Raw genomic sequence first — 17,377 nt, 5'->3', positions numbered from 1 at the left:
AAGAGAAACATCAGGCAACAGGGGAGGGCACTGGCTGCTGCCACTCAGGAGCTCTGAGACCTCAGGCAAGGATGTTACTTCTCTAAGCTCCAAACTCCACCTAAGTCAATGGGGATAAACAGAACTATCTAGAAAGGTTAAAATGAGGGTAATGAAAATACCATCCATGAAATCACCTAAGACCGTGCCTGATCCTCAGTAAACGTCGATTTTGGAATACCTCCTGAATTCATCCTTCTCTTTCTCTTTCCCCTTTGCTGTGGCCACTGCCTCTGTCCAGGTCTCTCAGAAACCACCACTGCTTGCCAATCATGCCACATGCCTCAGCCTGGCAGTGGTTAGGAGCAACAGCTTTAAATCCCAGCAAACGAGCCCCTATTTGAAATGAAATCTGGAGCAAGTCTCTTAAGCTCTCTAAGCTTCAATTTCCTCCTCCGTACAATGGGGATAAAACCATTTATGGAACCAGGCTGTCCTGAGGATTTAGGAGATGATGAATGAGAAGGGCTTAGCACAGTGTCAGGCACACACAGAAGCAAAGTAGTGCTGTTCTCAAGAGGCCTGACCTTCTTTCAACCACAATGGACAACCCACTTCTTCTTGAACCAGTCCCTGAACTTGTATACCTGGGGGGCATTGTTTATAAACATTTCCTTTGCCTCCAATATTCTCCGTGTATCCTCATAGACTACCTCCTAACGCCTCAGTTCTACTCTGCTTCTCAGTAACTTCTTCAGCCCTTACTACTCTTAAAAGTTGTGGCTATTTATGCAGGCCTCTGTGGATGGCAAAGAGTCGGACAGGACTGAGCGACTGAGCACACACGCACGCACACTTCCTCCATACTGGACACGAGTTCCTTGAGGAAAGGTGTTTCTCTGCGTAGTCCATTGGGAAAGTACACTTCTCCTAGCCTGGCCTCAATTTCCTTATCTGGAATGTGTCCATAGGACTGGAATAGCAGAAAGGGCTCTTTCAGCTCTGAGATTTTAAACTGACAGAACTTCAGTTGTGGGGACCTGGTAGATTACCTAGTCCACCCCCATCCTTTTCCAGAAGGGGAAACTGAGGGCCTGGCAGGGCCTTCGCTTCCTGCGTTTTTCTTTCTGGCCTCTCGGGCATGGCTCCCCTGAGGGCATGCAGCCCAGGTTTACAAACTAGGCAAGGGGAGACTCGGGCGTCTTCAGGGCTCAGGGCGCCGGAAACACGTGTGTGCTCACCTACGTGTACACACGTGAGCACACCTACAGCAGCAGGGGGCGCTCGGGCCGGCAGGGGGCAGCACAGACTCGGTTTGCAAATACCCGGCGCAGCCCCGAGGGAGGAGGGCGTGCTGCAGTCCCGGCGGCGGCGGCGGCGGCGGCGGCGGCAGCGGCGGCTGGAGGTGCAGCCTCCCAGGTGGGAGGCGGGGGCTGCGGGCGCAGGAAAAGGCGCCTGGGGAGCGGGTACTCGGCGGGGCCTCCTCGGGCCCGGGCGCGGCGAGTGGGAGCGAGCGCGCCAGGAGCACGCAGGCGCCCTGCTCCGGCTGGCCCTCGGCCGGCTCGCGGCGCGGGAGCAGCCGGCAGCCCGCCCCCGCGCCCCCCGCAGCCCCCCGGGCCGCCCGCGGCCGGCCGTCGGGAGCAGCCCCTCGGCCGCGAGCGCAGGCCGCTGGCCCGGCAGAGCGCGTGGCGGCGGAGGCGGCGGCGGGACGGCTGCCTGGCCGCCCCGAGCGCGCCCTCCCGCCCGCGGCCACTCGCAGTCGGCGCTGGCCGGGCCGGCGCGCCCCGCAGGCATCCGGAGCGCGGCCTCGGCCTCGGCGGGAGCGAGCCCCGGGCCGCAGCCGGCGGGAGGAGGCGCGGGCGGGCGCTGGCACTGACGGCGTCGCGGGGCACTCCCGGGCGGCGGCGCAGCGGCAGCGGCGCAGGGGGCGGAGGCAGGGGACGCCCCCAGCCAGGATGCTGCGGTTTCTGCGCCGGACCTTTGGCCGCCGCTCCATGCAGCGCTACGCGCGGGGCGCGGCAGGGCGCAGGGCCGCCGGGCTGGGGGACGAGCGCGACGGGGGCCCGAGGGGGGGCCCGGCCGCCGCTGTCTCCACGCTGCCCGCCGCGCCCGGGGGCAGCGTGTTCCCGGCCGGCGGCGGGCCCCTGCTCACGGGCGGCGCGGCCGTGCACATCTCTGCCGCCGGAGCCTCCAAGGCCACCCTCTACTGCCGCGTCTTCCTGCTCGACGGTACCGAAGTGAGCGTGGACCTGCCGGTGAGTGACGGAGCCGGTCCGGGCCACTGGCACCCCGGGGCTCGTGGGGCAGTTCCCTTCCCCCGATGCTCCCCTCTGGGGAGCTCCCCTTGTACCTCTCCGGGATCCCCTCCCCCTTCTGCGCGCTTTCCTAGTCCTGTTCCCTCTCCGGCCACCCCATTCTGGTCTCTTCCGGGGGCCCCCATCCCTGGCCCGCGCCCCCTCAAGTCCCAAGTCCCCGCCCCCTGGCGCGGGTGACTGTTGTTCCCCTTCGGTCCCTGAGGTGCCTGCAGCGGCCTTCTTGGTGCTGGGCTGTCGTTTAGAGAATGTCAAAACAAGGCGGGGCTGCCCCGGGGTAGCCCGCTTGCCCCCACAGACTCGCCACCAGGCCGTGGTGGGAAGGCAGGGGAGGAGAAGCCCCCTCGCCTGCTGGCCGGCAGGTGCCCCAAGTTTGGGGGGGAGTCAGGGGAGTATTTCTGCTCTCTCCAGTCCCCATCTGGGCGCTCCCCACCCCTTCATCCCATCCTAAACAGCCCCTCTGGCCCGCTGCTTCACAGGGGGTTGGGCGACTTGGGAGCTAACTGGAGAATCTACTCTCGCTGATCGGGTCAACTTTGCAGCGGCAGAGCCCCCTTCTGGGCCGCTGGGAGTCGGCCTCCGGGCCTGGGGCGCCGGACTTTCCCCGGGGACTGTGCGTGGAGCCGCGGAGGCACCCCAGGGCGGCTGCGCCGCGGCCTCAGCCCGGGCCACCCGCCCACAGGTGGTTGCACCCCGCCCCCTGCAGCGGAGAGCTCGGCTGGCGCTGCTATCCCCGCCAGGGCGTCCGGCCACCAGCGGGTCTTTCTAGCCCAAGGGGCCAGATCTGATCAGATCGAATCCGCACATTAGTGGGGCGCCTACTGTGCACCCGGCGCTGCGGCAGACGTTGCCTTTGGGAATCTTTGGGTGTGACTGAGGACACAGTAACGGTTGAGCTTTAGATGAATGTTACAGATCGTCCCGAGGGTTTCAAGCGGGGCGGGCGGAATAACATACCGGGACTTCTAAAGAAAGCATTCAGACCTTCTCGGGTGGGGGAAATTGGACGTCAGGAGAGAACTGGCTGGGAACCTGTAAGGGTTTTAGATGGGAAAATCAGAGTCTGCCTGGCCTGCGGTTTAATGTTTCCTTGTGTTAGGTTTAATTTTGAGACAGTTTCAGTTTATGGCGATTTTATTTTTGTGGTTCCTGGTGCTCTCCATAGGATATCATTTTGTTACGATAATACCCTTCGGGGGCCTTTTTATTCATGGAAAAGGAGCCAACATTCCAGTGCTCAGAGCAGTTGTCTTTAAAATAGTATTAAAATGTTACTGTTTTTCCAAGACTGGGCTCTCCAGCTTTTTATTCAGCTGGGAGAGGAGGCTTGAAAAAGGGGAGGGGGGCGGGCCGAGCCGAGTGGAGGAGAGGTGAGTGGGTTGCTTCTGGAGCGGGCAGCTGGTGTGTGGAGAGGATGTGGCGCGTTCTGCATCTCAGATCTGCGAAAGGAATGCTCTGGTTGGGAACTTTGACAACGCTCACTGCTGATGATTTTCTTGTCTGTTCCCCCAAGATGATTCGTTTATAAAATGTATTGCTTCTGTCAGGTTTCTGCGACAGGTTTAAGTGGTGTTCCTGAGATGAAAAATGCAAACCCAGTAAAAATGCATGCGTGGTGAATAGACCCAAACAGGTACCCAGATGAACAGGTTGGGATGCAAAGGCTGACTTACCTCAGCTGGTGGAGCCCTGGCCTAGCGTGGGGGAGGCAGGTTTTGCATCCTAAAGGTTTCTTCACTTAATTAAAGGCTACTTGACAGAAGAATTAACTAGGTTTTCTTACAATGGCAGATTTCTTTCCTTTTTGTAAAAAAAAAATTTTATTTATTATTTATTTTTGGGTTACATTGGGTCTTACCTGCTGCTTGGGTTTTTATCTAGTTGCAGAGAGAGCAGTGGGGGGAGGGGGCTGCTCTTCACTTGCGGTGTGCAGGCTTCTAGGTGCGGTGGCTTCTCTTGTTGGGGAGCACAGGCTCTAGTGTTGGCTTCTAGCTGCGGTGGCTTCTTTTGTTGGGGAGCACAGGCTCTAGGCGCACGGGCTTCAGTAGTTATGGCATAGGGGTTTAGTTGCTCTGCGGCATGTGGGATCTTCCCAGACCAGAGATCGAACTTGTGTTCCTTGCATTGGCAGGCGGATTCTTATCCACTGTATCACCAGGGACGTCCAATGGGATGCCTTAAGATGTTATTTAGTGAACCTCCAATTTTATTTATATAGACATGCATATAATGTATATGTGCCGCCCAAAGGCAGGTCCAGAGCAAATGTTGGGTTTGGTCATCTGTGCCCTTGCTTGGGGAGGAAAGATGGAGAATTCACCAGTGAGCACAGCTCATTGACTGGAAGATTTATTCTGTGTGAGAGCTGCATCACAGTCTCCCACAGTCATCTTCAGAGTTTCAGTGCCAGTAACGAACTCTCAGTTACAGCATGGGCTCCAAGCAGCCGGGTCTCCATAAAGCTGTAGCATCTGTGCTCCTTCTCAGCCCCATTTCACCAGGCTCACTTTTTATGCTGTCCTTTTTTGGCATTTAGTCCCCCTGGTCATTATTCTCGTCTCCTGCATTCCTGAATTTTTACCGCTTCTTGGGCCCTGGGATGGCTTTGTGGCCTGGTACACCGGATTTACCTTTGACCGCCATCTCCCTAAGCTGGATTTTCTGTCTCCAGTCACTTGCTCAGGCACAAAGCACACTTGCCAGGCTAACTATGGCTCTTTTGTAATTAAAACTCTCTGGTGGTGGTAGCGTCATGCATTCTCCGCTCAGCATACTAACCATGCTCAGGCATTGTCATAAGCCGTTTTATTAGCCCTAGTCAGGAGGCCCGTGTTCCAGAAGTGCCTCAAACACAAGGCCCTCAGTGGGATTGTGCTGGGGCACCTTGGTTTTCAGCTGGGCTGTGGACCCAAAGGTGAATGAGAGGTGGCCTTGAGGCCCTTGAGAAACGCAGGCAGCAGTGTGTCTTTTTCCTGTAAGTGATGCTGAGCTCACAGGCTCACCAGATAGGGTGCTGGGGATGGATGAATCAGGAGGACTTCCTGGAGACTTTGATTCTTGTGGCTCTAGGATCTCAAATCCAGTGCCCCTTATGCATTTTTAGACTCCCTGTTGTTTCAGGGAGTCAGCCACTTCTTGGCCATGCCACGGCCCCGCTGTTATATATAACAAAGGAAGAAGCAGCTGTAATTGTCTTCTCCAGTGATGCTTCCCTGATGGAGCCTGGAGCCCCCTTCCCCAGGTGGTGGGTCTCATCCTCTGGCACGCCTGTGTGTTCTTAAGCTTTGTTGGGATCTTTGGGGGAAAAAAAGAATCCATCTATAATGGGCAATCTGGAGTGGGCTTCCTGTGCCAGCCCAGCTCCCAGAGGAGGCCTTGGCCCACCATACAGGCCAGAGTGCCCCTCCAGAGCCACTCCTCTTCAGAAACCTGGGTGCTGGCTCAGAAGGTGCGTCCCCCTCCAAGGCCAGGCCCCAGCCCTCAGGTGTGGTCTGGCCAGCAGGGCAGGACTCCCTCGGCCTGCCCCAGACTCTTCCCTTCTGTTAATGCCGCTGAAGATCCCATTAGTGTGTTTGGCAGCGGCACCCGCTGTTGACTCATATTAGCTCTCTGTTGACTAAATCCCTGGCATCGCTTTTGCTCGTGCGGCTGTTGCTCAGCCCCGTCTCCCCCCTCCCTTGCATGCGCAGGCTTCCAGCAGCTCTGTGTGGAGAGCCAGGAAGGGGTGTGGCTGGCTGGTTAGCGCTCCCTCCCATGCCCTGCAGGGCATGCCTCGTTGGCCAGTAGGGGGTTTGGCGCAGCTGCTCTCACCGTCTCTGAGCTCAGTGTGGACTTGGGTGGTACAGGGCAAGCACAGAGAGTTTCAGGGTGGGAATGTGCACATTTGAGTTGCGCAGTCTGGCTGCGCCATCCTTGAACCTTGATTTTCTGGTCTTTAAAATGGGAGGATTATATGTCTAAAAGGATATGAAAAGGCCTTAGGAAGCAGCAGGGTGCTGAAGGGTTGCTGGTCGGCTGTCATCTCACACACATCTCTGTGCCTCCTCTTTGGCCTATGAAAAGGGATTGGGAAATTTTCTAGAAATGAACATTAAAAAAAAAAAGGGGTAGGAATCCCTGGTGGTCCAGTGGTTAGAACTCTGAACTTTCACTGCCAAGGGCCTGGGTTTGATCCCTGGTCAGGGAACTAAGATCCCATAAGCCGCGTGGCTTGGCCTAAAAAAAAAAAAAAAACCATGCCAGGAAGGCTAAGCGTTGCTTGGCTCTCCCTTATTGGAAATTGGAAACAAGTTTCACTTTGAATGAGAAAAGAATGCTACCCTCCCACGCCTACTCCCTGGTGGCTCAAATGGTAATGAATCCATCTATAGTGCAGGAGATCTAGGTTCAATCCCTGGGTCAGGAAGATCTCCTGGAGAAGGGAAGGGCAGCCCACTCTAGTGTCCTTGCCTGGAGAATCCTATGGACAGAGGAGCGTGGTGGGCTATAGTCCATGGGGCTGCAAAGAGTCGGACTAAGTTACTAAGACTTTCACTTTTCACCCCCCACTTACACCCCCAAATAGAAAAATGCCGGTCCTTAGAATTTCAGGACTGGAACCTCAGACCCAACAGAACATACATGATACAACATGAAGATTGTATGTCTAGAAGGGACCCTAGACAACACATATCCACCCATCGTATGTATGGAACACAGAGGCCTGGGGATATAAAGTGACTCCCTTGGTCACTCAGTGAGGAGGAGTCAGGTGCATCTTTGGGAACCACTCTCGCCTTTGGAGATGTGTAGGATCAGCAGTAAGGTGGCTGGCCCGAGTCCTAACACAGCATCATGGCAGGGGGCCAGATATGTTCTGGGCATTTACCTAAACAACGGGAAACTCCAGCAAAAGGGTTCTCTAACTTCAGTGTACACAAAGAGTGCATCTGGGATTTTCTTGTCTCCAGTTCAGCTGTGCAGAGCTCACCTGCAGAATTTCTGATTAGTTTAGGAAGCTGGACTTTGAATCGGTACCTTGGGCATGCAAGTCACAACCTTTGAAAAACACTGGCTCTGAACTGTGAGAGCAGAGGGCAGCCGCACTGTGCATTAAAAAGGGCTTCAGACAATGAGGATGGGAGCAGCAGCCTCCAAGCTGGGGGTTGGTAGGCTCACACTTGCACTTTAGGGAGCCCATCTTTGCCACCCCAGAGTGAAGGTTGGGCTGGGAGAGGGAATGGGGACCATTCCCTCTCTGGAGACAGTTCCGCTGTGCAGTAATCCAGGTGAGGGGTGATGAGGGCCTGGGGTGGAGAAGGGACTGAGTGCTGGTGCGTTCCCGGAGGTGGGGCTGTTGATTGAGTGTGGGGGAAGTGAGGAGTGGGGTCTAACTTGGAGGACAGGGGTATCTTCAGTCTCAGGTGTGGGAAGAAATGGAGGACCACATAAGACCCATGAGAAGGCAGCTCCTCATCTCCACTCACTCCTGAGGTCCCTGATGCCATGAACACCCTGCCTTATCCCAGACTTCAGGCGGCTGCTTTTTCCTCCTTGTGAGGGCTGGTAATGACTCAAGGTGGCCCTCCAGGGCTTACCCTGCTCGCACCCATCCTGGACTATGAATGAGGCCGTGGGGGCCCTCGGATGACTGTGTCATGGGTTTATGTATTTTTAAAACATACCTTTGTTTTCAAAGGAGGGCAGGTGGGGAAGAGGAGAAGGCAGGAGAGGTGGATGGTGACCATCCCAAGTGGGACAGAGGTGCCCTCGCTTAACTCCGGTTCCTCACTTGCCGGATTGTCGGTGTTAATATGCAGGGTGGGGGTGTCTGCCAGCCTCTCCAGCACCAGGAACATGACCCTGCACAAGTCCAGGACAGAACAAATATTAACTGGTTAAGAGCTTTCACATGTATAATCTCACTGAGTTCTGTTTCTAGTGCACTGTTGTGGATGAAGGCGCAGGTCTGTTTAATTCTGAAATAGCAAAAGATTGTGGTGGGAGTCGGGTCGGTGATACAGGGAGATAGCCTTTCTCCTACATTCTTGCATAGGGACTTAGAAAAAACTCCACTCCATCACCGCAGAAATCCTCCACCCACAACTTGTGCTCAAAACCCGTGTCCCATCTTTCTCCATGGCCTGACTCCTGTCTCCAGCCTCCTCCATGCTGCCCAGAGTGTTTCTTCTGCAGGAATCTGGTTCTTTGCTGGGGCTTCCTCCTCGGGCCCATGGCAGCTGCCTGCAGGCAGGGTCAGCTGCTGATTCATCTTGGTGGGTTTTTGTTTTTTTTTTTTTTTTTTTGGTGGTTGGCATGTGTTTTCCTCCCCCACTTGCATTTCACAGGAGAACACGTTGGCAGCAGAAAGATTAGAAAATATAGAGATGGAGGAGAAGTTAAAAACATCTAAAATCTCATCAGAGATAACCACTTTTAAAACTGTGGTGTGTGTGTGTGTCCATCTGTACTTTTCTCTTTGTTTTTAGTTCTGAATATGTTATTTAAAACGATGAATTTATATGGGTTGATAACAGTAAAGTCTCTTTCCCCACCTCTACAGCACAATTGAATAGGGAGCTAGACCCCAAGTTTGGGCCTCTTTAGGGTGGGACCCTTCTGCCCCTACTACTTTACAGCCCCTGGGATCCTTAGCTGGGGCGGGGAGCTCCCTGTGGCCATCTGAGCTGTACGCTACCTAATGCCTGGGTAAGCAGTGGGGTCCTCATCCTTGGAGCCCTTCCCCACCAATCACCTTTGCTTCCCGGCAGCTTAGAGGTCCCGTTGATGTGGCCACAGACTCCCCTTGCATCTGAGGACTTGTGTTCTGAACACCTGCTTTGGGGAGGCTCCCACCTGCCCAGGGAGCTCAGGCCCTGCTCCCAGCCGGGGCTGATGTGGCATAGATGGGTGGGTAACCCTGCAGCATCCCAGGAGTGCCTCCTCTGCCCCAGGGTCTCTCATCTCATCCTGCAGCCTCTTCAGCTTCTCTCGACACTGGATGTATCTCACTAGTCCCACTTGATTTTAATTTCTGGCTAATTTTTGTTTCCCACAATGTTTTTGTTTGGCCAGTGCTTTCAGTCACCCAAGACTGGTTGTGCATTTACCCCGCATGAAGCGTTGGGAGGGGATAGGACAGGGGAGAGAGTTCCAGTCTAGAAGCGGGGAGACAGTGTCAGGAGATAACTCGGAACCCCACGAGGGGTGGTGAGGGGGTGAGCCATGGAACCGTGGGCTAGATTTGGAGAAGGTTCAATGCCCTGAGTGACACTGAGTTGTCCGGAAGGTTGCCTAGGAGGTTCTGCTGTTAAGAGTTGCTCAGAAGGCATTCAGTGGATGAAGCAGCAGGTGCAAATACAGGGAGGATGGGAGCCAGGAAACGGCACTGGCTGGGCTTCCAGCTCCTTGTGATTAGGGATGATTGTGAGCGCCGGCTGAGCCCCCAAATCTTGAAGGAGTGAGTGAGCAACCTCTGAAGCACAGAGGAGGGTCTCAGGCTGGTAAGAGTCAGGGGATCACAGTGTGCTGATACTATGCTAAGTGCTTAAGTGACTTGAATCCTTACCAAACCTCTTTTGGTGGTTACTGTTGTTATACCTTATTTGTGAGAGGGGAGAATCAGGGCCCAGCAGACTGATTTAAAAAACCCCACCGGTGTCACATAGTAAGGCAGACTGTAGCTTCGGGCTAGAGGAGGTTTGTGTCGGGAAGGTCGTCTGACCGGGACTGGGTCTGGGAGGAGTGGGGGTGGGAGGAGCCTGCCCCAGGGTTGATGGGGACCCGGAGCCTCAGAACGGTGGCCCCCTTTCCAGGCCACTTGGGGTTCCCATGCATGGAATTCACACCTGTAAGTCATACTGGGTGAGTGTGGTTTCAACCAGAGGGCCTTCTGGTTTGAGGCCCATAATTCTTCAAGGCTGAGTTTGGTAATAGGCAACAGTTTTAAAAAAGTGTTTAATAGAACAACACTAAAATTATCACAGAGAGAAACATTTTATATATTCCCATCCTGCTGCATAGCAACTGGTTGGTTTCACCGCTCCCTTCAGTCTTTGGGCTTTTGCATACATGTTTATAAACATGGTGTGCAGCCTTTTATATACTGTTTTTATTTTTAAAAAAACCTTTTTTCCTCTTACCCAAGCCTTCCAGACATACTTTTCACCCAGTTTGGTCCCTTCTTTTTGGCTTATTCTGAATTACTTAAAGAAGTTTGTGTGTATGTGTGTGTGTGTAATATTGCCTGTGTGTGTGTAATAATACCTGTTCCTACCTGTCTCTTGGGGTTGAAGGTTGTCACTCAGAGCACTTGGTATCTTGCCTGTTGACTCTCCTACCCCCGAGGCTTGGAGAATCTGTGTTAACTTCCCTTAATTGCTACCATCTGGGAAAGTGTTGTTATCCCCTTTACGCAGGTCTCAAGGCCACTCAGCTGTAAGTAGGGTGGAGCCAGAATTGAATCTGGGTTTCCTGACCCATTCTTTAGTGCTCTACCCCTAGCCCATGAAAGGTGTGCTCTCTGGAACTCCCAGGGAAGGTCAGAATCTTTTGTCCTTTGACAGGTTAGAATTTCCTGCCGTAAACTGCCCTGCCTTTGCTGAACCTCTTTGCTTTACAGCATCTCTGGCATTCGGGTTCTGTCTACCATTTCTCAGCATGTCTTGTAGGTTCTTTCCCCCAGTGTCACAGTTGGCTGAGTGCCCAGCATTTCCTTCTAGAAGTTGTGAACTGGAGGGTGATATCCCCAGGGCCCTGTGCCACCCATGGGGTCATCTGGAGTGTCTTTGTTTCCCGGCACTGAGCCGGGTCCCAGGGGCAGAATCGCCCAGGGAAGCTGGCCCTGCCAGGGGGATGTGGACCGCCCGGTTCCTCGGGTGCCTGCAGGGTCAGCCTCCCTTGGCTCTGTGGTGTCTCTTCCATGCCCACTTCATGCCTGAACGCTCTTGTCATCTGTGTCATGTCTTATGTGTGTTCAAGGGGCTTGAGGTAGGCTTGGTAGCATCTCTCCTTTATCCTTCCAGCTTGCTTGCTCAGCTGCACCTTCTTTGAAATATGGATTTTTAAAACTGTGATAATACGTAAGTAGCATAAAATTGACCATTTTAACCATTTTTAGGTGTACACTTCAAAGTATGTGCACATTGTTATGCAAGATGACCGCTGTTCATCTCCAGAACATTTTCATCATCCCCAACTAAAGCCATGTCCAGTAAACTCGAACTCCCCATTCCTCCTTCCCCGTACCCCTGGCAGCCTCTAGTCCGCTTTCTGTCTCTAGGAATCTGACTCCTCCAGCTACCTCCCGTAAGTGGAGTCATACCGTCCTTGTCCTTTTGTGTCTGGCTTCTTTCACTTAGCATAATGTCTTCAAGGTCCATCCAGGTGGTAGCATGGGTCAGCTTTTTAAAGGCTGAATGATACTCCAGTGTGCAGACATGCCACAGTTTGTTGACCCATTCATCCGAGTTACAGACTTTTCTTCGTGTCTGGGCCTTCCTAACTCTGCCCTGCCGTTCACTGATGGCACTGCCATCAGAGACTTGGATGTCCTCCACCCACCCCTCGGGGTTTTGTCCTTGGCATCCTGGCTCCTCTCACCTGGGACTCTTCCTTTTCTTGCTAATCCTTCTCCCAGTTTGTCTGGTCTTTTGTCAGAGTTGCTCAGTGTTGGCAAGTCCTCTGTCCAGTCAGTCTTTAAATCTTTTAATGATGAAATACAGATACAAAAGAGCATCTGTAATATGACTGGTTTAAAAGAAAAGTCGGACACGACTGAGCGACTTCACTTTCACTTTTCACTTTCATACATTGGAAAAGGAAATGGCAACCCACTCCAGTGTTCTTGCCTGGAGAATCCCAGGGATGGGGGAGCCTCGTGGGCTGCCGTCTGTGGGGTTGCACAGAGTCAGACACGACTGAAGTGACTTAGCAGCAGCAGCAGGGACTTCCCTGGTGGTCCAGTGGCTAAGACTCCACATTCCCAATGCAGGGGGCCCAGGTTCCATCCCCCCTCGGGAAACTAGATCCCACATGTCCTGCAGTGAAGATGGACAATCCCACGTGTCGCAACTAAGACCCGTGCTGCCAAATAAGTAAATAAATAAATACTAAAAAAATTAAGTAATGTAACAAACATCCTTGTACCTTCCACCCAGCTTAAGAACAAAGAGCCTCACCAGTGCTGTTAATTCCCCACCCACGTTCCCTCCCTAATTGCCTTCCCTTCCCCCACCGCTAAAGTTTATCTCATTCCTTTTTTGATGGGTTTGCCTCATGTGTGTGTTTCCCTAAAAGATAGACTGTTCGTCCTGCATGTTTGTGAACTTTATAGTATATGGATTTTTCACTCAATATTGTGTCTGTGCAGTTTATCCATATTGATGAGATGGCTGGACTTCTTGCCGTGCTGCATGAATATACCCGAATATATTTATCCTTTGTCGGTGGACATTTGGGATGATTTCAGTTCGGAGCTATTAGGGGAAAAAATGGCGCTTTGAACCTCCTGAAATTGGTCTCCTGGTGCACGTTTGCAAGCCAGCATCTCTCCTGGGTATGTACCCGTCGCTGGGAGGGCGGCAGGCAGGGCCTTTTAAGATCATATGAAATTGTTTTCCAGAGTCCCTGCAGTACATAAAAGCGTCTGCTAATCCATTCTTCAGCCCTGGGCGTTGGGCAGCTTTTCTGTTTTATTTTACCGGTCTTGCGGGAGTTAGTGGGAACTCACTGTAGTCTTCACTTTTTCCCAGTTGTTGATGGGTTGAGGATCTTTTCGTGTTTATGGACCATGAATGTATTTCCTCCTGGTATGCTGTGTTCTATGATGTTTGCCTGGTTTTTAGTTGGGTTATATTTTTCTCATTGTGTTCGGCTCCTTTCTCTGCTGGCCTTGATGAGGTTGTCTCCCATACCCACTTCCTCTTCTGAGCTCACCTCAGTGGAACAAGGGAGAACGCGTCCACGTAAGTCCCCCTTGCCTTTCCTCCCTAAGTGGGAATGAACGTTCCATCTTCCCTTTCGCTGTGAATTAGCTGAAGTCTGTTGCTGCTGGTGAGCAGTTGCGGGATGTGTAGTCTTCATTCACTTCTGCCTACTTTCCTTCCAGTTTGTATTCATTGAAATTTTAAGTGCAGTCAAAAGCAGAGAGAGCCCCAAGTACCCATCATATAACGAACATAACCTAGGTACCCGGTGTTAAACTTCATCACTTATTAATGTGGCCCCTCTCTTTTCACTGGTATTCTTATATCTGTTCCTTCCTAATTCTTTTAAAAAAAATTCCAAAACAAAATCCCAGTTATCTAAAAGATAAGGGCTGTGTTTTCTAAAAAATATTCACAATATTATCACAACACCTAAAAATAATTAATAGTTGTCTTTTAGTCTCAGATATATAGTCAGTGTTCAGATTGTCTTATTTGGTTGTCACACCAAGGTCCTTTGAGTGTATTTGGTTGATTATCTATCTGAAGCTCTTTAAGAATTTTTTGAAATGTTATTTTCTCTTGCTTTATTGAGGCATAATTGACAAATAAAAATGCTATTTATTTGAGATATAAAGCACGTTGATTTGATATACATCTGCATCGTGAAATGGTTACTGCACATTGAGGTAATTAACATATCCATCACTTTTCTGGTCACCATTTGTGTGTGTATCTTGGCAGATTTCAGGTACACTCTACATTATAATTAACTATTGCATCATCACGCTGTCATTTAGATCCCAGAACTTATTTATTTTATAACTGAAGTTTGTGTTCTTTGACCAACATCATCTCCTTTTTCTCTGCCCCACAATTTAGCTAAAGCTCTTAATCTGGAGTTTTCCCTTCTCCCCTCCTTTTCTTCCCCATTTGTTGAAGGAGTGAGCCATCTGTCTTAGAGTTTCCCACTGTGGATTTCCTCGATGGCATCCTCAACATTTGGTTCCCCAGAGGTACAGTTGATACAAGCATCACTTAAAGCATCTGACTCAGCACACAGAAAACAGTGAGGCAAGTTCCTTGTCCTTGAGAAGCTTGAGTGGAGACAAGTCATTACACCTGGTGTGAAAAGTGCCCCGGGGAAATTCAAATAAGCTTAAAGAAAGGGCTAAGGTGGGAGGACTGGGAGGGGAAAGATGGGCAACCAGAAAATTTCAGAAAGCTTTGAGTTCTGAGGACAGTGGAGAATAGCTTTTCTGGTGGCCAGTCAGCATATGCAAAGGCACTGAGGCTTGAGATAATACTTGCAGGATTCCTGCTCCTGTTCAGCCCCTGCCTGTGAGCCTAGGTATCCTATCTTTCATTGGATGTTGCTTCTTTGAAAAGCTCCAGATTCCTCATCTTTGAGAAGTGTTCAGTAGATTTGATTAAAAGAGTATCTTTTTGTTCTGGTTCTTCATCAGCTCCATAATTGTAGTTTTGAATATCTCTCCCAGTGGCTTAGACAGTAAAGAATCTGCCTGCAATGCAGGAGACCAGGGTTTGATCCCTGCTTGGGGAATATCCTCTGGAGAAGGGAATGGCAACCCACCACAGTATTCTTGCCTGGACAGAGGAGCCTGGTAGTTTACAGCCCATGGGGCTGCAAAGAGTCGGACATGAGTGGGTGACCAACACTTGACCTTGAGGTTCTCTTTTTCTGTATCTTACTCCTGTTTGGGTTCCTTTACATTCTACCGGAACATCTCCCCCCCACTGCCCCCCACCCCCACCCCGTGAGCTCACCCCGTGAGCCCTTTCTCTCCGTCTCCTGGCCAGAGGTGCCTGCAGACATTTTTAGGAGTAGAGTCAATGAACTTGAACACTGCAGAGAGAAAGGAGGTGGAACAGATGGCAGGGCAGTGGGAACCACTCGGTTTTACTCCTAAAGAAACACTTGAAAGCCACGTGGTCCAGAGCGTCATTCTGGGGTGGCAGGTCTTTGCCTTGGAGCACGCCTGCTGTTCCACAGCCAGAGGCTGCTCACCTGTGGCAAATGAGCAGTAATTAGCATGTAATAGGAGCAGTTTCCTGCAGGCGCCTCCTGGCTCCTCCTCTCGGCGGCCCAGTGACAGAGGGAGACCTCTTCGCCTCTCTGAGGTCCCCCTTCCTGTCCCCAGACTCACCTGTGGTTCTCCCCAGGGCCCAGAAGAAACTGCCCGCTCTGGCGTCTGCCTGTGAAACAGCCGTGGGCTTCATCCAGGAAAGCCCAATACACTGTAAAGGTGCTTGAGGGTTAGTTATTAACCCAGAGCACTCCCTGGCAGCCCATTCCAGTCCTTTGATGGCTCCTGTTTGCTGGGGCCCAAGGCCCAAGCCACCTGCCCAGTGAGCTGCAGTCTGTATTGGGTGGCAGTGACAGCGGGGGTCAGAGTCCAGGGAGGGGCCCAGCTGGCTGGAGACTGGCTCCTGTCCCTGCACACAGGCTGGAGTGGCAGATCCCAGGGGAACTGGGGGGGGGGGAGCTAAGAGGAGGGAATCTGTATGTGGGATGTTTCAGTGGGAGCCAGGCAGTCCAAGGTCAGAAACATTTATTCGGGATGCTTCAGTATTCTGCATAGGACTGACTGACTTTGAAGTCCAGAAGCATTTAGCTTTGTTTTCAAAGCTATGGTGATAGCTCCTCTTCATTAAAAAGGCTTCCGAAGAAAAATCCAAAAATTATGTGCCGTCTTCAGAAAAGAAAAGAAGCATTGCGTGTACTTGGATTACTGTTATGTGTCATTTATCTTATTAACTCACTTCTCAAGACGAGCACGGCCACACAGATGAGTTTTCGAGAGAGCTGAAGTTCATTCTGTTTACTGACGAGCTCTGCTTTATGCCATCTGTTTCATGTATTCGTTAAAAACCCCAGTAAAAAATGATACCGGTGATCTTATTTACAAAGCAGAATGAGACTCTTAAACTTAGAAAACAAACTTATGAGTAAAGGTGGGGGAAGGGATAAACAGGAGGTTGGGGTTAACATATGCGCAGTACTTTATATAAAATAGATCATCAGCAAGGACCTACTGTATAACACAGGGAACTTTACTCAATATCTGTGATGACCTGTATGGGAAATAGAATCTGAAAAAGAATAGCTATATGTATGTGTATAATTAAATCACTTGGCTGTACACCTGAAACTAACACAACGTTGTAAGTCAACTATACTCCAGTACAAAATAACAAATTTAAAAACACACACACACAAAAACCCACAGCAAAACATAAGATCAAAATACAAAAGCAGAGAGAGATCAACTAGTGTGTGTAAGACCCCATGCAAGGAATATGAAATGATCGAAAATGTGGGCCCTGCTTCGAAGGAGCTCATTTGGGGTGGGAAGTGGAGTTGTAATTGATTCACAGTGCACATCTGGCCCCTCACGTTGCCTTGGTAGCCCGGGTCAGTGTGCTAAGGATGTCAGGGTTAAAGGACCACCCCCGACTCCCCTCCCCGGCATCTGCGTGGTCTGGCTACTCTGGTGGGCTGTGTACTGTGTTCCAGCCTTCATTCACCCTGTCGCTGCTTACTTCCTGGCTCTGCCAGGGAACCTGCTCCACCCGCAGCCTCTACCCCAGAGGGCCCCAGTCACCAGTGGAATGCCACGTGCCGCTGTGTTTGAGGGGCAGTGTTCTCTGCACAGTCACGTCCCTTATGTTTGTGTAGAGTTTTAGGTTGAGATGAAGCTTTCGTCTTTTGTGGCTTTATTTAATCCTCGTAGCACCTCTGTGACAGAACTGTGGGCATTCCAGTTTTGTAGAAAGTTCAGCAGCAAGGTTTCTGCCCAACACCCCGCAGTAAGTGAGAGCACCGGATGTAAAACCCTTTCCAGACTTGGCATTCCAGTCTCCCCAGTTCTTCCCCAAGGCTGCCACCCTCATGGTTCTCACCCTCACCCTGAGGGTGGCTGCCCCACCCTCACACTTTGTACCTTTGCTGTTCATTCCCTTTCTTCTTGGCTGATTCTTATCTCATAAGGGTCCAGTTGTCTCTCAGGACCCATTTCAGATGCCACCGTGTCTGCGAAGCTTGTCCCAAACCCCCACCCTGCTTGTACCCTATGGTATTCCCGCTCATGTTTTGCCTTGTGGGGGACTTAGTACATCCCATGCCATGGTAGTGGTTCATGTAGTAATTTGAGTAATAAT

The 17,377-nt window shown here is 51.6% G+C and overlaps 1 protein-coding gene across 42 annotated transcripts in view; it reads left to right on the top strand.

Moving 5' to 3' along the window:
* Nucleotides 1–1,404: 1,404 nt before the first annotated feature.
* EPB41L4B (erythrocyte membrane protein band 4.1 like 4B) overlaps nucleotides 1,405–17,377 on the top strand; it is a 139,058-nt gene continuing 123,085 nt past the window's right edge. For 12 of the 42 annotated variants that reach the window (XM_086315848.1, XM_086315843.1, XM_086315853.1 and 9 more), the window contains exon 1: nucleotides 1,803–2,234. In XM_086315848.1, the coding sequence (XP_086171974.1) occupies nucleotides 1,935–2,234 (300 nt within the window). In that variant the 5' untranslated portion in view covers nucleotides 1,803–1,934. Of the gene's footprint in view, nucleotides 2,235–17,377 lie in introns of all 42 variants that reach the window. The other 30 variants (XM_086315844.1, XM_086315836.1, XM_086315831.1 and 27 more) reach the window with 10 other exon arrangements.

This window comes from Bos grunniens, chromosome 8, assembly GCF_055505025.1.
Source record: "Bos grunniens cultivar Pamir isolate PY7600 chromosome 8, Bosgru_T2T1.0, whole genome shotgun sequence".
NCBI lineage: Eukaryota > Metazoa > Chordata > Mammalia > Artiodactyla > Bovidae > Bos > Bos grunniens.
This window is presented reverse-complemented; position numbering and strand designations above follow the sequence as displayed.